We start from the raw sequence: 25310 nt of genomic DNA, 5'->3' as shown, positions 1-25310 counted from the left end.
TAATTGTCCCAGCTGATTTGGCTCAGTGGATAGAGTATTAGCCTGCGGACTGAAAGGTCCCGGGTTCAACTCCAGTAAAGGGCACATGCCTGGGTTGCAGGCTTGATCCCCAATAGGAGGTGTGCAGGAGGCAGCCAATCAATGATTCTCTCTCATCACTGATGTTTCTATTTCTCTTTCCCTGTTCCTTCCTCTCTGAAATCAATAAAAATATGTTTTAAAAAATAATGTAATAACTATATATGGTGTCAGATGGGTACTAGATTTATTGGGATGGTCACTTAGTAAGTTATGTAATGTCTAATATCTGGATTGTACACCTGAAGTTAATATATAATACTAGAGGCCCGGTGCATGAAATTCGTGCATGGAGGGGTCCCCTCAGCCCAGCCTGCACCCTCTCCAATCCGGGACCCCTCGGGGGATGTCTGATCCCTGGGCCTAAACCGGCAGTCAGACATCCCTCGGATTGGGCCTAAACCGGCAGTCAGACATCCCTCTCACAATCCTGAACTGCTGGCTCCTAACCGCTCACCTGCCTGCCTGCCTGGTTGCCCCTAACTGCCCCCCCCCTGCTGACATGGTTGCCCCTAACTGCCCGCCCCCCCCCCCCGGCCTGGTCACCCTTAACTGTCCCACTCCCCGCTGGCCTGGTCACCCCTAACTGCCCTTCTCTGCTAGCCTGGTTGCCCCTCACTGCCCCCCTGTCAGCCTAGTCACCTCCAACTTCCCCCTCATCTGGTTGCCCCCAACTGCCCCCACCCCCACCAGCCTGGTTGCCCCTTACTGCCCTCCCTGCCAGCCTGGTCGCCCCACACAGCCTGCTGTTCAGTCATTTGGTCATCCATCACTGCTCCCCACTGCTGGCCTGGTTGCCCCACGCAGCCTGCCTTTTGGTCATTTGATTGTCCCTCACAGCCCCCGCTGCCAGCCTGGTCACCCCATGCAGCCTGCTGTTCAGTCATTTGGTCATACCTCACTGCCCTCCCTGCTGGCCTGCTCGCCCCACGCAGCCTGCTGTTTGGTTGTCCATCCGGTTGTTTCGGTTGTGACAGCCCCTGGCTTTTTATATATTAGGATTATATGGTACTGTAATTAAAAAATTAAAAAGTATTTAAAGTAAAAAAGAAAAGAAAGGACTCCTCAATGGCCAAAGCTGGAATCTGAGCGACAAAATAAATGTAGTATTAGATTACAACACAAATTAAACCTTCAAAATATCCAGACTTATACAAATAAATAAGGGAGTTAATGAATGGGGAATAGACAAATTTCCTATGCATTAGAATTCTAAATAATTTATTTAGATAATTTCCCCTGAAGGAGGTGAAACTCCCTTCCCTGGCCTTGCCTGTGGGGTATGTTAGGTGACTAACTTCCAAAGAACACAATATGGAAAGGGAGCAGGAAGAATACAGGGTGGGGCAAAAGTAGTTTTACAATTGTGAGTATGCAAAACATAGAGCTTATTTTGGTATTATTATTTATTAATTATTGTATTATTTTCTACTAGGGGCCCGGTGCACGAAATTCGTGCACCGGGTGTGTATGGGGGAGTGTCCCTCAGCCCAGCCTGCCCCCTCTCACATACTGGGAGCCCTCAGGCGTTGACCCCCATCACCCTTCAATCGCAGGATCGGCCCCTTGCCCAGGCCTGACGCCTCTGGCCTAGGCGTCCGGCCCGGGCAGCGGGGACCTGCAGTGGCAGCGGCGGGGGGGGGGGGGGGGGGGGGGTGCCGCGATTGCGCGGGCTCCGCCCCTGCCCCTGCAGGATGCCTCTGGCTGAGGCATCCGGCCCGGGCAGTGGGAACCCACAGCTGCAGCGGCCCCACGATCGTGGGCTTCGCTTTAGGCCCAGGCAAGGGGCCCCTAGCTCCTGGGACTGCCAGCTTCGACCGTGCCCAGTTCCCATCGCTGGCTCCACCCCTACTTCCTGCTATCACTGGCCAGGGCGGCAAAGGCACCTGATTCTCTGATCATGGCTGGGGGGCAGGGCAAAGGCGGCCCCAGGGCCGCCTTTGCCCTGCCCCCCAGCTCTTAGCTCCCCCCTGGGTTTCCAATCACTGTCAGTGGCAGGGGGCTTCTTCCTGCTTTCCCTTTCGCCTCCCTGCATTGTGCCTACATATGCAAATTAACCGCCATCTTGTTGGCAGTTAACTGCCAATCTTAGTTGGCAGTTAATTTGCATATAGCCCTGATTAACCAATGAAAAGGGTATCGTTGTACGCCAATTACCATTTTTCTCTTTTATTAGTGTTGATAGGAATAACTATAAACCTACTTTTGCTCCACCATGTATAATGGAGAAACCTGGTAAGCACTACCTTGACCAGGTGAGAAAGGTTAACAACATCAATGATAAGACATATTCATGGCATATGCCTTTGATATAATGTGATGAAAATGTTACTTCACCTGTGTAGTCTTCCTCCTATAAACCCATAACACTCAAACTATGAGGGAGAGGCATATAGGGTGAGATCTAGGAGGATCCAAATTGGGAAGCTTTCATTGTCCCCATGGATGTGTCACCTTCCTGGCACATTAATGTGTGACCATACACAGAGTATTGGCAACCAGGGGAGCTCACCTGAGCCTTGGTGCCCAAAGTTTTTATTAACATTTATCACATAGCATGGGAAAGAAGAAATTTTCTCTACCCTTCCATGGTCTTCTGGCCAGTCTAATAATTAAATCTACATGAACTAGTTGAACAAGAGAAAATAACTAAATTTAATTACATATGTATGAGAACCCCACATACATCAGAGGCTCAGGGACAGTAAGGTAAAATGGGGTATGTGGAATTTTGCGCTAAGGATGAGGTAAGGTATTTTGGGGCTTCACAGGGGAAGAAGGTCATTCACAGAACAAGAAGGGAAGATGTTCAATAATTAGATAAATCATAAAAAGTAATGTCTTATTATGGGCAAGGGCCCTATTGAAATTTTTAAAGAGAGAGGTAAAAGTTTTTCATAAGTCCTTCAACTCAAAGCACCTAATTTACATGCCAAAATGTCACATCTTGGGGAGACCTGTTTTGAACCCCTTCAATAGGCATGCTTGACTAAATAATTTTATACAAAGTTGAACTCTATCTCCAGCTTCCCTCTCCTGTCTGGACTGATATCTTACAGCTCAAAACCCCAACCCTCTGATCCTCTAATAGTTGGTCTTTATGGCTTGGCCAGTCCCCATATTTAATCATCTGGTTAGCATAAACTATCTAGGGGTCCACTATGAGTGACTTTATTAATATAACATATTAAGGCTCACCATAAATAACAAAGGCATTCCTATTACTCAGGAAATATAAGGATTTAGTGGCTACTCTCCAGGAACTGGGTAAAAAGGCCAGCCAAACTCGTGATTGCACAGATTTGATGCCACATGCAGAAAGTGAATGAACAAATAAAGGTACAACATCAACTTAGAGTTGTGGAACCTCCACCCTTTTTCCTTATGATAGTTCCACTACTGCACATGCCATGCAACCTACACTCAATCCATACGATATTAGTAAAGTTTATTTTCCTTAACATTTTAAATACATATAAATAGAAGTTCTAGTATTTTATTTCTGTGCCCTAGAGGATCCTTTTTTATACCACCTGGGGCACTTGGATGCTCCATTTTGGAGATTACTACTCTAGAGATCTCTTGGCTAAATAATTTAAAGAGTGCTATGGACTGGCTGTTTGTGTCCCCTAAATTCATATGTTGACATTTTAACACCAATGTGATAGTATTAGTAGGGGGAGGGGCTTTGGGAGATGATTAAGTCATGAGGATGGAGCTTTCTTGAATGGGACCTTTCATGAATGTCCTTATAAAAGACTCCATATGAGGAAGCAGCGAGAAGAGGGCAATCTCTGATTTAGGAAGGGGTAAGAGTGTCTCCAGATATTGCATCTTTTGGCACCTTGATCTTGGACTTCCCAATCAATAGAAATGTGTAAAATAAATGTTTGTTGTTTAAGCCAACCTGTTATGGCAAACCAAATGACAAAGGGATTGGGGTAGATTGTATTATTGTTCTCAAGTGTTTCTTTCTTTCTGTGAGAAATTTTGCTGCCCTTGACATGACTTTCTGTAGGTAGAGTGTATTTCCCTGCCCCATTCACAGGTTTGTTCATGTGACTTGCACAGGCCAATGGAGTCAGAGTGGAAATAATGTACACATTATCTGAATAGAGAATTTGAATGTTACTATATGTTTTAGTTTACAAGAAGCTACTCTATGATCCTAGGTTCCAGAATCAGAAAATACTTGATGAAGTGCCAAGCAGAGTTATAGTAAACATGAAGCGGACTCTAAGCCCACATGTCATGTGAAGGAAAAATAAATGTTTGTTGTGAGACACTCAGATTTTGGGGTTACTTGCGATATAATGTAATCCAGTTAGAATGTGACTTACTCCATGGAAAGAGAGATGCCTTTAGGAACATGTATTGCTTTCTCCTTATAAGCTTAGATAACTAAGCCTCTGACAATCAATGATTACTATTGGGAGGAGGGTGTGTGCATGCACACTTGTTCACATGCAAGTGCTTGTTAGGTCCAGTAGAATTCGCTAGAAAAATTTTTAAGAATTAGCTCTTCCTTTCCCTTACTGCTGTGGGTTTCAGAGGCTAGCAGGATAAGGAGGCTGTCCACATGGTGGGGCAGCCCAATGTGAAGAGGCAGAGCCCAGGCAGGGAGAGGAGGACTTACACACATGAGGATGTTAGAGCCTAAGTGGGGTAAGGATGCACTCCAAGAGGAGGTTAGGGGCTATCATCAGAATCAGAGTCCAGAGACAGCAAGGAGTGCTTTCTTACTAGCATAGGGTGTCAGAGCTGAGCAAGGTGAGAATGATGTGTCTGGGGTTGACTGGACTTGTGCAAGAATGCCCAAGAAGAATGAAGAGGCCATCGATAACAGTGGGGCCTGTACTGGGGGATCAGAGCCTATTCAGGGAGAGAAGACTTCTTAGGGAGGAAGTGGCAACAAGAATAGAAGATTGGTTATATCTAGAGGATTGATCAAATAAGGAAGAAGTTCAAGATAATGAAAGCAGATTTCTTACTGTCACAGAAGGGAGTTGTAGAAAGGGAGAAAACTGGAATGAACTCTTTGGTGTTGGATTAAAATTAGAGATATTAGTGAGAACTCATATATTAAATATTTTTAGATATAGAAATAAATATACGTGTGTGTGTGTGTGTGTGTGTGTGTGTGTGTGTGTGTGTGTGTTTTATAGGGGTGGGATGAGTTAGTAAGTGGGAGGGATTCAAAGGAGGATTATTTGGGGGAAGCTGAATTAGGTGTGAGCCGGGAGCCAGTCTGTGGAAAGATTTCACACAGAGGATTTAATTTTTGGAGAGTTTTTATCTTGGCCTTTGGAAAAAATCATATTTAGCACTAAGTTTATCTCCTTCTAAGTTGTGATTTCATTAAATTATCCTAACTGTTAAAAAGTAGTTGTATATACCTGTATAGTCTTTTGTTGTGCTGTTGTGGGTATTAAAGTGATAGAGAAGGATGGACTAGAGAAGGGTGGCCTACTCCTTTAACATCCAAAAAAGAGAGCTGCGTTCAGAAGCTGCTGGATGTGACTGGGGCAAAATAAATGGAGATTCATGATGGAGTTAGTTAAGAACAGGGAAAAGCAGACAGCACTGAGGAGAAGATTCAGAAGGCATACAGTCTACAGTTTCACTTCCCCAATACATTAGAAGATGCTGACTGTTGAAAGCGGGAAGTTGATGTAAATTTTTGTCAATGATCCTCTTAGAATGTGGCCCCTAAAACTTGCCTAATAAGCCACAAAAGGTGAGGAAAACGCAGGCTAAGTGAGTATATGCCAAGATTCGTTGGTCTACAAATAATTATGTTTGCATGTGGATGCGCACAAATACTTGAATTTTATTCTTGCTGGTGAGTTCAGAGTACACAGTTCTCATGAAAGATTTCTCTAATTGTTTAGTTCCTCTTTTCTTGTCCCTCCTATTCTTTCTTCTACTTTTTGAGATCCTACTTTTATTACTTTTGCTAGCGTGTGTTTAAAGACTATAATTTCCACTGTGCTGGTCCTGGAGAATGAGCCTCTGCCTTGAGGTTTTAAGTTCTTGTGAGATTCCTCTCAGGGAAATTTGTATATCTGTAGCTGCTGTTCTCATCTACTGGTAGTTGCATGATAGGAAGTATGACAAGTTACCATCATGTTTAATTTTCATTTTAAGATGTTTTAAGGAAGAGATACTAAGGATTTTTTGAAGAGAGCAGACAATCTCAATATGACTTCAGAGATCACTTATGCTGAAGTGAGCTTCAAAAATGAATCTACGTCTTTAGGCACCAAATCAGAGCCTCCTGCAGGTAAGAAACATTTCCTGGTGGTCGGAATTAATGATGAGATGAAGAATGAAGAGAGAATACTATAAACAAAGCATAGGTGATAATAGATGCTGGTTTTCTGATTGACCACGGTTTGGAAATATAGAATTCTCAGAAGATTATGTTGCCTGAAGATAAGTATTAAGGACTGCACATTTGTACTGTAACAAAACTGAGCTGTAAGAAGTCTGCTATAGTCCTGAGCTCAGGAGAATGGTAATTATGGGAGAAAGCTGGCCTCCTGTAAGGCTCAGTAAGACTGCAGTCAGAAATGACAAAGCCTACTAAATTATCCATAGCCCTTGTAGAGTGATGAACGTTGTTTCTTGACCAGTTAGAGGAGAGGAGTGTGGGGGAAGAGTGCTGTAGGTGCATTAACAAAACCTTGTTAATACTGGACTAAAGGGGAACAAAAGATCATTTCAGATAAAAGACTAGAAAGTTGTATAAAGAAAGTCCCTTATATCTCAAGGGAAATTGCTCTGTAATGAGAAAATCCATTGCATTCTGAATCTCTGAGATGGACTCAACTTAGTTTTGGAGTAGATAAAATGTAACTTGAGTAGCACCTGTGATATCTCAGATATAGAGCAAAAGAGAGGAAAAACGTGTGTAGAGTCTAAGCAGCTGTGAGAGGGCAGTCATGATTGCTTAGGTATTCTAAAACTCTTCTGTGGAGAGATGGAGAAAACTCAGAAAACTGTTTTAACTCTTAACATGTATGAAACTTCTTTATTATATGTTAAAATGTTCATTGTAGAAAAAAATTAGAGGTACATAAAAATTTAAATTTTGTTCTTACCACCTAGTAATAACTATAACTTACATTTTTAGTGTATATCCTCCCAGACATATATATATATATACACACACACACACACACACATAAATGTATATATGCATTTTTTTCTAAAAATGAGATCACAGTATATTTGGCAATATATAATTACTTGGGAAAAATAATTTTTAACCATGAAATATTGACTAAAATGGACTGACCTTATCCTATGAATGTGATAAGGGATGATTATAAAGATGTATCTGCTATGGCATTATTTAAAGTAGTTAAAATTGGAAACAAAATGAAACAGACTCATAGATACAGAGAACAGACTGAAAGTTGTCAGAGGGGAGGGGGCTTAAGAACCTGGGTGAAATAAGTGATGAGATTAAGCAAAAACAAAACAAAACAAAACAAATAAACCTCATAGATATAAAAACAGTATGGTGGGGTGGAGGCAGGTATAAGAGGGTAAAGAGGTGATAAATGGTGATGAAAAGAGACTAGACTTTGGGTGATGAACACACAATACAATACAAAGATAATATATTATAGAATTGTATGCTTGAAACCTATATAATTTTATTAACCACTATAACTTCAAAAAATTCAATAAAAATGGAAATAGTCTGGAAGATCACTTAAATATATAATGAAATACTATGCAACCACAATAGAGAGTGGAGTAGAAGAAAATATGGAATAAAAATGTTTATTAAATAGCATATAAGAAAATAATAGATCAGAAACGAGTATATATGGTGTGTCAATCATCTGGGAAAATGTGCATGTATATAAACACTCTAAAAATTGCTGGAAGAATATATACCAAAACATTAACATTAGTTGTCCTCAATAGTAGGGATTTGTGCTTTTAATGTATTTTCCAAAGTTTATGCAATGAACACATTTCCTTTCCATTTTTATATTATTTCCAATGTCATATTGTTAGTAATAGTATGCCACCCAAAAAAGGGAGAAGAAGAAGAGAAGGAGAAAGAGTAACTAATGATCAAAATTTACTATTTTTTATATATATATATTTTTATTGATGTCACAGAGGAAGGGAGAGGGAAAGAGAGATAGAAACATCAGTGATGAGAGAGAATCATTGATTGGCTGCCGCCTGCATGCCCCTCACTGGGGATCAAGCCCACAACCTGGGCATATGCTCTGACCAGGAATCGAACCGGTGACCTCCTGGTTCCTGGGTCAACGCTCAACCACTGAGCCACACCCGGCCGGGCAAAATTTACTATTGATAAAACTAATTTAATTTCTTCTTTAGCTCCCAAAGAGAAGACCAGCCTTCACAAAAGTAACCCTGGTTTTCCCAAGGCACTCTTACCCTCATTGCTGATACTTCTGCTATTATTGGCAATCTCATTTTTTATCGCTTTTATCAGTAAGTATCCCAATGAAACTATAATGAATGTCTGCCTTACACAAACAGAGGGTATCCATTAGATTTTTATATTTAACAAGGGGTTTATTCAGAAATCTGGTAAAATGTGTTCTCTGAGGGATGGTATAATTAGTGGGAATCCATTACAAATGCTGCTTTTAAATTTGAATTGAGTCACTTTTCTATAAAAATAATGGAATTCACTCTATAGACTCTATAGAAATTTAAGAGTATATGTGTGTCTGTGTGTTTGTGTTATAGAGCGAAATAGGGTACCATCTTCACACTAGACAGTTGTATGAGGACAGATTTAGATTTCCTTTGTGTTTCTAAGGCCAGGACTTTTTGAGTGCACACATACATATTTTGAGACGAGCAGGTGAACAAGGATATGGGAAGAAATATTCAGGTAGAGTTTCCCATTGAATTTTTACCTTAATTATTTCTGTCCTATCCAAGACATGAGATCTAAAAGGCAACTTGGCAAACAGATAGATTTCTGCATATCTTAGGCTTTAAGAATTTATCAAATTGATAAGAGGAATAAAAACCAATATATATCTGGGTAGATATTTTATTCATTCATCTGATCATTCAATAAGCAATGATGGTCATCTGCTTTATGTCAGACAGTGTGCCAAAGTACAAGCCATAGTCACTGAAGTTCAGAAAGTGATAGTAACCGGTCACATGAACCCGTGGTTACAACATTGTATGGTAGTGTTGTACAGATAAAAGCAATGGAGGCTGAGATAGACTCCCTGAAGGAGGTGGCATAGAGATGTGAGAGAACATGGGAAATGTGAGGAAACCTAAGAATAAATGATTGGAACATACGGTGCTAAGTGAACTGTGAGAAATGAAGTTGTAGGTTGAAGAAAGAAGTGGGGCTCAGATCATGAAGAGTGTTGTGTACAATCCTAAAGAGGGTGAATTTTCCCCCTGAAGATGATTGTATCAATTATCTTTGGCTGCTTAATAAACCAATCTAAAACGTAGTGGATGAAAACAGCAGCTACTTATTTAGCTCATGATTTTGTGATTTGGCAGTCTGGACTGGGCTCATTGGTCCTGGCTGAAAGTGGGGAGAGAACTAGGGTCAAGTATTGCAGGAGGTCAAAGAGAAAGAAAACTAATAAGGAACCCTGGGATATTACTGATAACCATTGCAAGGGTGGCAGCCATCTTGTAGCAGCCATCTTGTGATGACGTGAGGGTGTTGCACGAGGGCATGAGGACCACCTAAGCTTTTATTAGTATAGATTGAATATGGGTGATAGGAAATCTTTCCCATAGTCAGGATCTTTCTACTCAAGTAACTGGGCATTGGTAGATGTTGTTTCTATAAAGCATTCAAGAAAGTAATAATAATAAGCAAATTCATAACACTATCAGGAAAATGAATGATTTTATTGTCTGTTTCAGTTTTTTTTCAAAAGTATTCTCAGCTTCTTAAAGAAAAAAAGGCTATAAAAGAAGTTAATCACACAGCATTGGAATGTATGAAAGAAAATTTGACCATGGAAGGTAAAAATTAATGTGTCTATAATTTAGTTGTTGACTATACTGTGTAAATATCCCCAATCAATATTTCTGAAAAGATTCACAAGTATATTGCACCAACAGGCTGAGTCTCATGATCATTTCAAGCCTTAGGTATATAAATATATAGGATATGAAATTCATATATGAATATCTTTAATATAGTTGTATAAGAAAATACTCTTTTAAAAAATGTTTTTATTGATTTCAGAGAGGAAGGGAGAGGGAGATAAAAACATCAATGATGATAGAGAGTTATACATTGGCTGCCTCCTGCATGCCCCCTACTGGGGATCAAGCCTGCAACACCACGCTGGTGTTGTGCCCTGACTGGGAATTGAACCATGACCTCTAGTTCATGGGTCTACACTCAACCACTGAGCTACACTGGCCAGACAAGAAAATAGTCTTAAATGTTTTTGTTTTTGTTTTAAATTTTCAAGTACAGTTTACATTCAATATTATTCTCTATTAGTTTCAGGTGTACAACATAGTGGTGAGACAATCATGTACTTTACAGAGTGTCCCCCCCATCTCCCGATATTTCAAGTATCTACCTGGCCCCATATTTCTACCAACAACCCCTTCAAGGCAACGTACACTTTTTCTAGCATGCACCTCAAAACTCTTCTAGCCTCTACCCACCACCTAGTTTTAAAGCAAGATGTATGCTAAAGTATTAGAAGAACCTACGAGAGGTTATTTTGTGGGGGATGGGGCGGTCTGGAAATACTGGAAAATTTTTCTACATAAATTAAATAATAATTGCTTCTTCAGTTTATACCATTTCAGTTTACAAAAGATTTCATAAGAACACTTTACTTTTGGATAGTGGGGAAAACCTGTATTACAAACTGGGTGATTTAAACAACAGGCATTTATTTTTTTGCAGTTCTAGAGCCTGGGAGTCTAAGGTCACTAGCAGTGTTAGTTTCTGTTGAGGCCTCTCTCTCTGGTTTACAGATGGCCACCTTCTCTGTGCATATAGAGATAGAACTTGAGAGAGAGAGAGAGAGAGAGAGAGAGAGAGAGAGAGAGAGAGAGAGAGAGAGAGAGACTGATTATATATATATATCTGGTGTCTCCTCTTCTTATAAAAACACTAGTTCTATTGGATTAGGATTTCACCATTTGACCTTATTTAATATTCATTATCTTCTTAAAGTCCCGACTACATTGGAGATTAGGGCTTCAACATATGAATTTTTGGGGAACACAATTTAGTCCATAACATTCTACCCCAAATTCATATCCTTCTTGCATAAGAAATATATTCACTCTGTCCCAACAGGCCCCAACGTTTTAACGCATCCAGTATCAACTCAAAGTCCAAAGTCTGATTTGAGTGTTATCTAAATCAGGTATAGGTAAGACTCAAAGTATGATTCATCCCGAGACAAGATTCCTCTCCAATTGTGAACCTATAAAACCAGATGAGTTATGTGCTTCCAGAATTCAGTGGGACAGCCATAGCATAGACATTCCCTTTCCAAAATGGAGAAATCAGGAAGAAGAGAGGATAAATGTGTTTCAAGCAAGTTCAAAACCGAGCAAGAAAAAGGGCCATTGTATCTTTTTAAAATTTTATTTTTCATTACAGTTTACATTAAACATTATTTTGTATTAGCTTTATGTGTATAGACAATCATATACTTTATAAAGCGTTCCCCCTGGTATTTCAAGTACCCACCTGGCACCATACATAGTTATTACAAAATTGTTGACTATATTTCCTTTGCTGTACTTTACATCCACGGGACTATGTTATAACTTCCCATTTGTATTTCTGTTTTTTTCCATTTGTATTTCTTCATCCCTTTACCTATTTCACTGTCCCGCTCCCCAGTGTTTTGTTTAGAGTCCACACATATAAGTGATATCATATATGCACCACGATGTTCATTACAGCATTGTTTACAATAGCCAAGGTGTAAAAGCAATCCATATGCCCATCAATAGACAAGTGGATAAAAAAGTTGGGGTTCATGTATACAATAGAATTGTATACTTGGCCCTAAAAAATAATGAAATCTTACCATTTTCGACAGCACGGATGTACCTAGAGATTGTTATGCTAAGTGAAATAAGCCAGACAGAGAAAGACAAATATCATTGTATCTTAAGGTTGGAGAATAATCTTCTTTGGCTTGATGCTTGGGCCAACTTGAATGACAGTGTCACCCGCATGGTCCTACATGGTGTCTCTGTCCTGTGGATTGTGGGGATGCCTTGCCCCTGAGGCACTGGGCAGTTGTATTCTGGCCCACTGAAACCAAGAAGATTGGGCCACTGAAGCCGAGAAGATTGCCCCACTTTCCGAAACCAAGGAGGAAATTGCCTTGCTCCCTTGGCCTGTGGGTTGGAGTGGCAATCCTGATGATCTCTGAATCATCCTTGGGTCATTCTTCCCTTTTCTTGAAATATAACACATGTTAATTAAAGTCAGTAGCTCTATTGTCTCGTGCTGTAGAACAACAGAAGTTCAATAGCTTTATTCATTCTGCCCCATTTTCTCAGTCCCCATTAGTCCCAGCTGGCAATATATGTATTTTTTCTGGTTTCAGTGCATTCTTTTTTTTTTTTTTTTTTTAAACATCTTTATTGTTTAAAGTATTACATTTGTCTTCTTTTTCTTCCATTGACCTTTCCCCCACCATTCCCACCTCCCAGCACATGCCCTCACCCTGCTACTGTCTGTGTCCATGGGTTATGCTTATATGCATGCATATAAGTCCTTTGGTCGATCTCTTAACCTCCCCCCTCCCACCTTCCCTCTGAGGTTGGTCTGTCTGTTTGATTCTTCTATATCTCTGCATCTATTTTTGTCCCTCAGTTTATGTAGTTCATTATATTCCACAAATGAGTGAGATCATGTGATATTTATCTATCTCCGACTGGCTTATTTCGCTTAGCATAATCCTCTCCCGGCCCATCCATGCTGTTGCAAGTGGTAAGAGGTCTTTCTTTTTTACAGCAGCATAGAATTCCATTGTGTAGATGTACCACAGGTTTATAATCCACTCATCTGCTGATGGGCACTTAGGCTGTTTCCAAATATTAGCTATTGTAAATTGTGCTGCTATGAACATAGGGGTACATATATCCTTTTTGATTGGTGTTTCTGATTTCTTGGGATATATTCCTAGAAGTGGAATTACTGGGTCAAATGGGAGTTTCATTTTTAAATTTTTGAGGAAACTCCATACTGTTTTCCACAGTGGCTGCACCAGTCTGTATTCCCACCAGCAGCGCACGAGGGTTCCTTTTTCTCCGCATCCTCGCCAACTGGCAATATTTTTGCTGGTATAATCTTATTTCAATTTCTTACTTCAGCTGAAATGGCTGATTAAATCCATTGGGAATTTTTTTTTTTTTACTTTTTTTTCTTTCTTTATTAAAGTATTACATCTGTGTCCTCATCCCCCCATTGCCCCCTTCCTCCCGCTCATGCCCTCAACCCCTGGTGTCTGTGTCCATTGATTATGCTTATATGCATGCATACAAGTCCTTTGGTTGATCTATCAGGGAATTTCTTTATGAAGTAAATGTCTAGCTACATCCTTGATGTTCTCTTCAGAACATGATTTCTCATCTTTTACGATATAGACAGGGTAGGAATTTTCCAGATCTTCACGTTCTGGTTCTTTTTTGTATAACACTTTTTTCAATTTATCTCTTTCATCTTGCATTTTACTATAAGCAGTAAGGATAAACTAGGTTGTATCTTTAATGCTTTGTTTAGAAATCTGCTCTGCTAAATATCCAAGCTTTTCACTCACAAATTTTACTTCCCCCAAATATTAGAACACAATTCAGCAAATTCTTTTTTAAAAATATATTTTTGGCAAATATGTTTTCCCACACAGTGGGTTTTCTCGTTGTTTTGTTGATGGTTTCTTTTGCTGTGCAGAAGCTTTTTATTTTGATGTAGTCCCATTTGTTCATTTTTTCTTTAGTTTCAAGTGCCCTAGGAGCTGTATCAGTGAAGAAATTGCTTCGGCATATGTCTGAAATTTTCTTGCCTTTGGATTCTTCTAGAATTTTTATGGTATCCTGTCGTACATTTAAGTCCTTTATCCATTTTGAGTTTATTTTTGTATATGGTGTAAGTTGGTGGTCTAGTTTCATTTTCTTGCATATATCTGTCCAATTTTCCCTAAGGGCCTAATCTCCAAAATTTATAGGGAACTCATACAACTTAACAAAAGGAAGATAAACAATCCAATCAAAAAATGGGCAAAGGACCTAAATAGACACCTTTCAAAAGAGGACATTCAGAAAGCCAAGAGACATATGAAAACATGCTCAAAGTCACTAATCATCCGAGAGATGCAAATCAAAACAGCAATGAGGTACCATCTCACACCTGTCAGACTGGCTATCATCAACAAATCAACAAACGACAAGTGCAGGAGAGGTTGTGGAGAAAAAGGAACACTTGTGCACTGCTGGTGGGAATGCAGACTGGTGCAGCCACTATGGAAGACAGTATGGAGTTTCCTTAAAAAACTGAAAATGGAACTCCCATTTGACCCTGTGATCCCACTTCTAGGAATATATCCCAAGAAACCAGAAACACCAATCAGAAAGGATATATGCACCCCTATGTTCATAGCAGCACAATTCACCATAGCTAAGATCTGGAAACAGCCTAAGTGCCCATCAGTAGATGAATGGATTAGAAAACGGTGGTACATCTACACGATGGAATACTATGCTGCTGTAAAAAGGAAGGAACTCTTACCATTTGCAACGTCATGGATGGAACTGGAGAGCATTATGCTAAGTGAAATAAGCCAGTCAATAAAGGAAAAATACCACATGATCTCACTCATTCATGGACAATAGAGACCATTATAAACTTTTGAACAATAATAGATACAGAGGCAGAGCTGCCTCAAACAGATTGTCAAACTGTAGTGGGAAGGCCGGGGTGGGTTGGGGGGCAGGAGGTAGGGGGGTAAGAGATCAACTAAAGGACTTGTATGCATGCATATAAGCATAACCAATGGACATAAGACACTGGGTGATAGGGGAGGCTAGGGGACTGTCTAGGGCGGGGGGATAAAATGGATACATATGTAATACCCTTTGTAATACTTTAAGCAATAAAAAAAAATATATATATATTTTTATTGATTTCAGGGAAGGAGAGGGAGAGAGATATAGAAACATCAATGATGAGAGAGAATCATTGATCTGCTGCCTCCTGCACGCCCCACATTAGGGATTGAGCTCACAACGTGGGGAGGTGCCCTGATCAAGAATCTGTGACCTCCTGATTCATAGGTTGACGCTCAACCACTGAGCCACACGGCTGGGTTCTTTCCCATTCTTGAACAAGAATAGCCTTTCTACCCTGGACAGGTGGCTTAGCGTCCTCCCATACACCAAAAGGTTGTGGGTTCGATTCTCAGTCAGGGCACATACCTAGTTCGTGGCTTGATCGTCTGTACAGGAGGCAACTGGTCGATGTTTCTCTCTCTCTCCTCTTTCTCCTCCTCTTCCTCCTCCTCCTCCTCCTCCTCCTCTCTTTCTAAATCAATAAAAATATATCCTCAGGTGAGGATTTAAAAAATAAATAAGAATAGCCTTTCCTCCAATTTCCAACAACATTTTTAAATTTCATCTGAGACTTCACCAGAAGCATCTTTAATGTTCGTATTTCTACCAACATTCCATTTAATTGTAATATATGTGCTCTCCAAGATGACAGAAGCTTTCTCTACAGCTCTCTTCTTTCTAAGGCCTCACCAGAATAATCTTTTACATCCATATTTCTACCAACAGCTCTTTCAAGGCAACCTAGGCTTTTTCTAGCATGCACCTCAAAACTCTTCTAGCCTCTACCCATCATCCAGTGTTAAAGCCACTTTCATTATTATAGTAGCCACCACGTTTGTAGCTAAGTTTGTAGTAGTCTACTTAGCCTTCCATAATAAAATATTACAGACTGGTGGCTTAAACAACAGAAAATTTCTTTCTCACAGTTATGGAAGCTAGAGGTCCAAGGTACTAGAAGAGTTGGTTTGTGGTGTGGTGAGACTTCTCTTCCTCATTTGTACACAGGCACCTTCTTGCTGTGTCTTCACATAGCCTCTTTTCTGTGGGCATGTTGTGAGAGAGAGAAAGAGAAAGAGAAAGAGATAGAGATAGATAGAGAGAGAGAGAGGTGGGGGAGGGAGAGAATGATTTCTGCTGATTTCTTTCTCTTCTTATAAGACTTATAAGACCCAGGTCCTATTGGGTTAATGTCCCTATGACCTCATTTAACCTTAGTTTCCTCTTAAAGACTCTAGCTCCATAATCATATTGAGAGTTATAGCTTTAACATATGAATTTTAAAGGACCACCATTAAGTCCATAACAAGCATCTATATAATTTATTTGAAATATTTGTGCATGTGAGATTTGTCTCTTCTGCCCTTGGGTTTGGTTCCAGGACACTGAAATATAGTGAATATTGCAATAAAGTGAATCACACAGTTTTTTGGTTTCTCCATGCCCATAGAAGTTATGTTTACACTATACTTTAGTCTATTAAGTGTGCAATAGAATCCTACCTAATAAAAGACAAAAAGGGTAATTAACCGTACCTCCGCTATGCTTCCCATTGGCTGGCTAATCAGGGAGATATGCAAATTAACTGCCAACAAAGATGGTGGCCGGCATCCACGCAGCTGAAGTGAGTAGGAGGTTTGCTTGCTCCAGTGATGGAGGAACCAAGGTTCCCCACCTGCCACAGCCTGGCTCTGAGCCCCAAAGCAACAGAGTTTCAATTATAGAAGCTAAACAAACCCCAGATACCTGCTTTCAGCTGGCCGGGGCCTCAGAGCTGGGAGGGGCAGTGATGGCAACAATGTTTCAATTAAAGAAGGTAAATAAATCCCAGAATAAAAAAGAAAAAGAAAAAAAGGGGAGGCTGGAAGCTTCAGTCACCTGCCAACCTGAAAATGGCCCTCAGCCCCTCACCCAGACTGGCCAGGCACCCCAGTGGGGACCCCCACCCTAAAGGGGGTGTGGCCAGCCTGAAAACAGCCATCAGCCCCTCACCCAGGCTGGCCAGGAACCCAAGCGGGACCCCCACCCTGATCCGGGACACCCTGCAGGGCAAACCAGCTGGTCCCCACCCGTGCAACAGGCATCTATCCTATATAGTAAAAGGGTAATATGCAAACTGACCCTAAGAGCAGAAAGACTGGGAATGACTGGTCACTATGACACACACTGACCACCAGGGGGTAGAGGCTCAATGCAGGAGCTGCCCTCTGGTGGTCAGTGCGCTCCCACATGGGGAAGCTCTGCTCAGCCAGCCACAAGCCAGGCTGATGGCTGCCAGTACAGCGGTGGTGGTGGGAGCCTCTCCTGCCTCCTCAGCAGTGCTAAGGATGACCGACTGCAGCTTAGGTCTGCTCCCTGCTGTCAAGTGGACATCCCCCGAGGGCTGCTGGGCTGCCAGAGGGATGTCTGATTGCCATCTTAAGCCCAATCCCCCGGGGAGCAGGCCTAAGCAAGCAGGTGGTCATCCCCTGAGGAGTCCCAGACTGCAAGAGGGCACAGGCCGGGCTGAGGGACCCCTCCCCACAAGTGCACACAGATTGGGAGGTTGTGATGCCACCCTCAGTCACGCTCAGGGTAGGGCCAGTTAGGGGGTTGGGGCACCGTCCCCTGTCACACTCAAGGCAGGGTCGATGGGGAGGTTGCGGTGCCACCCCCTGTCATGCACAGAGCAGGGCCAATCAGGGGGTTGGGGCACCACCCTCTATCACCCACAGAGCAGGGCTGATCAGGGGGTTAGGGTGCCACCACTCTCACACTCAGGGCAGGGCGATGGGGAGGTTATGGCTCTACCCCATCACACACAGAGCAGGGCCCATGGGGGGTGGGGGTTGGGGAACTCCCCCCTATCAGGCACAGAGCAGGGCTGCACAGGGGGTGTGGCCCCACCCCCTGTCACACACAGAGCCGCAGGGCGATCAGGGGGTTTGGGCGCTGCCCCCTGTCATGCTGATCCTGGTGCCGGGAGGCATATTACCCTTTTACTATATAGGGTAGGGGCCTGGTGCATGGGTGGGGCCAGCTGGTTTGCCCTGAAGGGTGTCCTGGATCAGGGTGGGGGTCCCCACTGGGGTGCCTGGCCAGTCTGGGTGAGGGGTTGAGGGCTGTTTTCAGGCTGGGAGTGACTGAAGTTCCCAACCGCTCCTTTTTTTCTTTTTCTTTTTTTTTTTTAATTCTGGGCCAGCTTTACCTTGAGGCTTGGCTCCAGCTCTTAGGCCTCCGCAGCTGAAAGTAGGTTTCTGGCCTTTGCTTACAATGTTGCGAATCTGCTGGCTGAAGTCCGGAGGTATTTGTTACAATGTTTGAAACTGCCCGCTCAGAGGCCTGCAGCCGCAGGCGAGAACGTTGGTTTCCTCCGTCACTGAGGCAAGCAAGCCTCATGTTAGTTTCAAGCTGCCTGGCTGCTGGCCGCCATCTTGGCTGACAGTTAATTTGCATATCTCACTGATTAGCCAATGAAAAGGGTAGCGGTCGTATGCCAATTACCATGTTTCTCTTTTATTAGTGTAGATAAAGTGATCCCCCCAATATTTCAAGTACCCACTAGGCACCATACACAGTTATTGCAATATAATTGATCATATTCCCTATCCTTACTTTACATCCACAGGATAATTTTACAACTTCCCATTTATAATACTTAATCCCTTCATCTTTTTCACTAGGCCCCCGAATCCCCTTCCCTTCTGGTAACTACCAGTCTGTTCTTTGTATCTCTGAGTATGTTTCTATTTTTTATTGTATGTTTCTATTTTTTTATTATTTTGTTTTTTAGATTCCACATGTAAGTGAAATCATATGGTATTTGTCTTTCCAAGTCTGACTTGGTTTTCATGTGGTTCCCCTTGACCCTCAATTGTAACATACATTTTGTAAATTACTTTTCTTATATTGCACCTACATGGTCTTCAGCCAATACAGAGAGAGATTGGAGCTGCTGTCCAAAGAATTGGAAGCCATTTAGTTTGAACTGCTACTTTATTTCTACTGACACCAAAAATTGGACGGAGAGTAAAAACAGCTGCTCAGCAATGAATTCTCACCTGCTGGTGATCCACACCAAGGAAGAGCAGGTATGTTCTAATAGACAATGAGATAAGCAATCCTGCCTGGGTTTTGTACACCTATCTTGCCTAAGGAGGATGCTTTCATTGATTCAGCATATTGGTGCTGTGGCAAAAGGCTTTCAATGAAATAGGAAAGGCTACTTAAGCCTCTACATTTCACACCTTCTTCCTGCTTCCATAAAACTAAACTCCCCCAAAATAAATGAAGACATTTAAAATATAATATGTGGGAGTTGAGTGGAGAGATGAAAGTATTTCAGCCTGAAATATCAGTTTATTATTTTAACATGAAAATATTTTATAAATTACTGATTTATTTTTAATATATATATATTTTATTGATTTCAGAGAAAGGAAGTGGGAGGGAAAGAGAGATAGAAATACCAATGAAGAGAGAGGATCACTGATCGGCTGCCTCCTGTATGTCCCACACTGGGGATTGAGCCCACAAATTGGGCATGTGCCCCAACTGGGAATCGAACCTTGACCTCCTAGTTCATAGGTTGATGCTCAACCACTAAGCCACATCAGCTGGGCTACATATTATTAACTAATAGAGAAGTGGTATTAAGTAAAATAGTGGAATAAAATATGTAAAAGAATCTCCGAGGTTATGAAAAGAAAAGGATTCAATATGCAAAAAGTTTACTCATGCATAAGTTTGAAGAATAGCCTCTCTTAGTGAATAAGAGAGTGGGAGTGAGTCTAAGATGAGAATTCATTATGATTATGGATAGAAATCACTTCCATATATATTGAACATTGCTATGTTCTGAATGTGTGTGTCCTCTCCAAATTTACATGTTGAAACTCTAACTCCCAAAGGCAATGGTATTAGGAATTGGGGGTTTGGGGAGGTGCTTAGGTCATTAGGGTGGAGCCCTCATAAATCAGGTTAGTGTTCTTATAAAAGCGACTCCAAACAGCTGCCCCGCCTTCCATCATGTGAGGACACAGCCAGAAGGAGCCAGCTAGGACCCAGAAAGAGGGATTTGCCCAATCAGGCTCCTACCCTGACCGGGGATTCCAGCCTCCAGATCTGTGAGAAGTATCTGTGTTGTTTATAAGCTACCCAGTCTGTGGTCTTTCGTTGTAGCAGCCTGAATAGATGCAGACAAACAGTAGCCTCACAGGATGTCCATGACCCTGTACTGCACAGCCAGAGAAGGCCTGGCCTCCTGGGCAGGGCCTCCTGGCTCTTCCTGGCTCCTCTTCTTCTCTTCTCTCTCCCTAAGGCCATAAGGAACTCAGTTCAACCAGAGTACTCCAAAGGCCATAACTCCTTCTTTTTTATTTCCTCAGGATTTTATCATTCAGAACCTGGATAAAAGCAAAGAGTATTATCTGGGGTTGTTAGACCCAGAGGGTAACGGAGACTGGCGGTGGGTTGATCAGACACCATACAATGCAAATGCCACGTGAGTATAGAATTTGATAAAGGAATCCTGAGTCCTGGATCATCAGGCATTTTAGAGTGTCCAAAGTATCGGGTTTGAAAATAAAATAGCTCAGGCTTCTTGTAACGCTTGGCACTAAGTTAAATAATTTTATTTATTATCTCATCGAATCATCACAAGAACCCTATGGAGCACAGATTATTAATTTTTCATTGTAGAGCTGAGGAAACTGAGTTTAGAGAGTTTAGATAACTCAGCATATGTTATCTGGCACTGGTGACAATGGTCCTTAAACCCAGGTCTATTTGATAGCAAAGTTTGTATGTTTTATTTTTAAGTCCCTTCACCCCCTTAAATATGTTTCAATTGATTTCTGAGAAAGGAAAGGAGAGGGACAGAGGGACAGAAACATCAATGATGAGAGAGAATCATCTATTGGTTGCCTCCTGCATGTCCCCAATGGCAATCGAGCCCACAACCCAGGCATGTACCCTGACTGGGAATTGAACTGTGACCCTGGTTCATGGATCGATGCTCAACCACTGAGTCACACCAGTTGGGCCAAATTCTGTGTGTTTGATCACACATTTGTATCTCTAAATAAACACATAGTCATGTTAATTGAAATCATAACCAATTGTTAATACAGTAGGTCCTCGGGTTACGTGGGAGATCGGTTCCTATGGCGCGACTTAACGCGATTTTCGCTGTAAGTTGGAACCCACCTACATAAGCACCTAAGTCACTCACATGGAGCACATACACAGCAGTAATGAAGTGAAACAGTAAAAAAAATTTAAAAGGAAGAAAGGTAAGAATTTCTGACCTTTATTTATGATAAATAATAAAAAACATAAAGCAATATGTACAAAGTACATACATCGAAATGACGGAACTTTTTTTTTTTTATAAATAAATGGGAAATGGCTGCGTAACCACGAAACGATGTACACCGAGTCCGCTGTAACCTAAGGACTGTCTGTATTTATCTCTCATAAAGCAAATGAACTAAATTCTGATAGTTTTACAATATCCCATATTTGTGTAGGTCCTTTAAAACTCTTAAGCACTTTAGTACATTACTGTTTTTAAAAATTTATTTTTATGTTTTTGTTAATACTCATCTGAGGATATTTTTCCATTATTTTTAGAGAGAGTGGAAAGGAGGGGGAGAGACAGTGAGAGAGAAACATTGATGTGAAAGATATGTATTGGTTGCCTCCCGCACACGCCTGGCCCTGCACTGAGCCAAACTGGCCAGGGCAGTACATTACTATTTTTGATTCTTATATCAACTGCATGAAATATATAAGGATCTTACTCTATTCTTTATTTTTTAGATATGTAAATAAAGGAAATTAAATAACATGTCCAAGATAACAGGAATCAGCAGATTCATAGATTTTAACTATTTCTTTAGACTCCAAAACAGTTAGTTAGAAAAAAAAAAAAAAAAAGGAACAAACTACATTAAGACTTGGGACCAGAGTAAAATGTCATCATTTCAGGAAGCTTGTGGCTGACATCCCCCTAGAATAGAGCAGGGACAAATAGAAGGGCCTCTGGGATATCTGCTGGGAAGGTGTTTAATGCAATAAGATGACACCATACTGGGCGGTGTATAGACACAGTTTTCAAGGGAAATGCCAAAGACACAGATGGAGAAAAACACTGCCTAATAGTAGAAGAGAAATGATTGGGCAAATCTGCTTTGACTTCTGTACAGTTTACCCTCAGCCTCCTACCTCACTGTCCCTAACCCTTCTCACTATTTGAAGTCACATCCACATTTTTCCCCTTTCAGATTCTGGCATCCAGGCGAACCCAATAATCAGTGGGAGCGCTGTGTTATGCTGAATAATCCTTCACAGAGATCGTGGGGCTGGAATGATGTTTCTTGTGTGGGACCTCACAGGTCAATTTGCAAGATGATGAAGATCCACTTATGAGTGGGAAATTCTCCATGAACATGCAATTGAATTAGAAGCCACAAATAAAGAGTTAAAAAATTTTCTTTTTAGAATTCATGTGTAAGCTTGTGTAAGTGATCTCCAGAGAATTTTCCAATAGGCTGTTACCTATTCAACTTATATAAAATAAGTGTACATATTAATTCATGTATTCATTCACACAATGAACGCCTATTTTATAGTAGACTGTATACTGGAGAGCCTATTCGCAGACAAATGGAGGGAGCATGAGCCTCCTCCCCCAATTTTTGTCTAATTGTTAAGGATTTATCAGGTGTGGGAAAAGTCCGGCCCACAGGCCATATAAGGCATCTTAAATCATTTGGTCTGGCCCTGCCAAGGCATTAAGGGGTGAGTTAATTAAATGTTTGACACATTTAATTATGTTTAAATACAGCAAGCTTATTTTTAAGTTGATAATTTTATATGGCCCAAGAATCTAATCTAATAAAAGAGAAACATGGTAATTGGCGTACGACCGCTACCCTTCCCATTGGCTAATCAGGGAGATATGCAAATTAACTGTCAGCCAAGATGGCGGCCAGCAGCCAGGCAGCTTGAAACTAACATGAGGCTTGCTTGCTTCAGTAACGGAGGAAACCAACGTTCCCAGCCTGCCTTGCCGGCCTCTGAGCCTGCAGTTTGAAACATTTTAACAAATATAGAAGCTAAAAAAACCCCCAGAAACCAGCTTTCAGTGAGCTGGGATCTCAGAGCTGGAGTCAGAGCTGGAGTTATACATTGTTTCCATTACCTACTTTATGCAGGGGAGGCCTAAGAGCTGGAGCCTCAGAGCTAAAGCTGGCCCAGAATTAAAAAGGAAAAAAGAAAAAAGGGAGCGGTTGGGAGCTTCAGTCACCCGCCAGCCTGAAAACAGCCCTCAGCCCCTCACCCAGATTGGCCAGGCACCCCAGTGGGGACCCCCACCCTGAAGGGTGTGTGACCAGCTGCAAACAGCCCTCAACCCCTCACCCAGACTGGCCACGCACCCCAATGGGGACCCCCACCCTGAAGGGTGTGTGACCAGCTGCAAACAGCCATCATCCCCTCACCCAGGCTGGCCAAGCACCCCAGTGGGGACCCCTACCCTGATCCAGAACACCCTTCAGGGCAAACCAGCCAGCCCCACCCATGCACCAGGCCTCTATCCTATATAGTAAAAGGGTAATATGCCTCCCAGCACTGGGATCAGCGGAGCTGAGAGGCCTCCCAGCACCGGGATCAGCGTGACAGGGGGCAGTGCCCAAACCCCCTGATCGCCCTGTGGCTCTGTGTGTGACAGGGGGTGGGGCCACAACCTCCCTATCTGCCCTGCTCTGTTCGTGACAGGGGGCAGCGCCCCAACCCCCGGATTGGCCCTGCTCTGTGCGTGACAGGGGGTGGCGCCGCAACCTCCCCATCAACCCTGCCATGAGTGTGACAGGGGGCGGTGCCCCAACCCCCCAATCGGCCCTACCCTGAGCGTGACTGGGGGTGGCATCGCAACCTCCCGATCCGCCCTGCTCTGTGCATGACAGGGGGCGGCACCCCAACTTCCCAATCGGCCCTGCTCTGAGCCCGACCAGTGGCTGCACCTAGAGATTGGGCCTGCCCTCTGCCACCTGGGAGCAGGCCTAAGCCAGCAGGGCGTTATCTCCCGAGGGATCCCACACTGCAAGAGGGCACAGGCTGGGCTGAGGGACCACCCTTCCCCCCACCAAGTGCACAAATTTTTGTGCACCGGGCCTCTAGTGATGTTATAAATATCCAAATGGCCATTGGCAAAAAAAGGTGCCCCGCCCCTGAGTTAGATACTGATACAATATGATGTGGCTTCTCCATTTATCTGGATTTATCTCTTTACTAGAGGCCCGACGCATGAAATTCATGCAAGGGGCTCGGCCCTCACAGCCCTGGCTGCCTTGGCCCTTGCAGCCCCAGCTACCTCGGCCTTTGCAGCCGTGGCTTCATCTGGAAGGTCGTCTGGAAGGTCGTCTGGATTGTCGTTCCGCCATCTGGTTTAATTAGTATATTAGCTCTTTATCATATAGGATGGGCTGCTCAAAAGCAAAACAGTACCAACTATTACATTCCATTTCTCTCAGACAGATTCATTATTTTCACTAAAAACGTATTACATAACATTTGGAATATGATGCACATCAATGGAAGATAAGTTTCAGCTTTGGCCCAGTAGGCTCTTGTGCTTCTTAACATTCTCTGTTTGGACTTGAACTGTCATTTAATATCAGAGTATAGGCATAGGATAATCAGAGATTGAGCATTGGGTATTCAGAATTAGAGAATTAGAAGTCATTACTGGTGTAAAAACAGAGCCACTTTAAAATGGAGTCAGAGTTGCCACACCATTGAAACTGCCTTGCAGATCTTACTTCTCAAACCTTTGAAATATTAAAACTTGCCAAAGAACCTTTGGACCTGGACTAAAGCAGCACTGTATCTCAAACAACTCTTTACAAAAACAACAACAAAGCTGATATAATGACTCCTGACTGAAAATTAAAGGAATTCTTTAGAATTAGCATCACTGTGTTAGTCTGTCTGCACCTATAGCAATCCCTTGCTTCTATCCAGACATTTGTTCCTATTACTTTCTCAAATACCCCTTGCCATCAACTCCTGCTAAGAATATGAAGTTTCTTCCTGAATTCTTCAGTGCTTCCAGAATAGCCTTTGGATCCCAAATAAATGCTTTTTTCTTCTCACTTTGA

General features: G+C 42.2%; 1 protein-coding gene across 4 annotated transcripts; it reads left to right on the top strand.

Annotated features, from left to right (window-relative positions):
• Positions 1 to 5296: 5296 nt before the first annotated feature.
• On the top strand, positions 5297 to 23032 carry CLEC4A (C-type lectin domain family 4 member A). 4 transcript variants are annotated; one of them, XM_059682126.1, is made up of 7 exons: positions 5297 to 5920; positions 6226 to 6361; positions 8449 to 8565; positions 9991 to 10092; positions 19087 to 19238; positions 20535 to 20650; positions 22434 to 23032. In XM_059682126.1, the coding sequence occupies exons 2-7, from the start codon at positions 6280 to 6282 to the stop codon at positions 22576 to 22578; spliced, it is 714 nt and encodes a 237-aa protein (XP_059538109.1). In that variant the 5' UTR covers positions 5297 to 5920; positions 6226 to 6279; the 3' UTR covers positions 22579 to 23032. The 4 variants fall into 4 exon arrangements, with proteins under 4 accessions (XP_059538109.1, XP_059538110.1, XP_059538112.1 ...); XM_059682127.1 differs by having other exon boundaries at positions 5297 to 5931; positions 6236 to 6361; XM_059682128.1 differs by lacking the exons at positions 5297 to 5920; positions 8449 to 8565 and having other exon boundaries at positions 5981 to 6361.
• The last annotated feature ends 2278 nt before the right edge of the window (positions 23033 to 25310 follow it).

Source organism: Myotis daubentonii, chromosome 2 (genome assembly GCF_963259705.1).
Source record: "Myotis daubentonii chromosome 2, mMyoDau2.1, whole genome shotgun sequence".
Taxonomy (NCBI): Eukaryota; Metazoa; Chordata; class Mammalia; order Chiroptera; family Vespertilionidae; genus Myotis; species Myotis daubentonii.
This window is presented reverse-complemented; position numbering and strand designations above follow the sequence as displayed.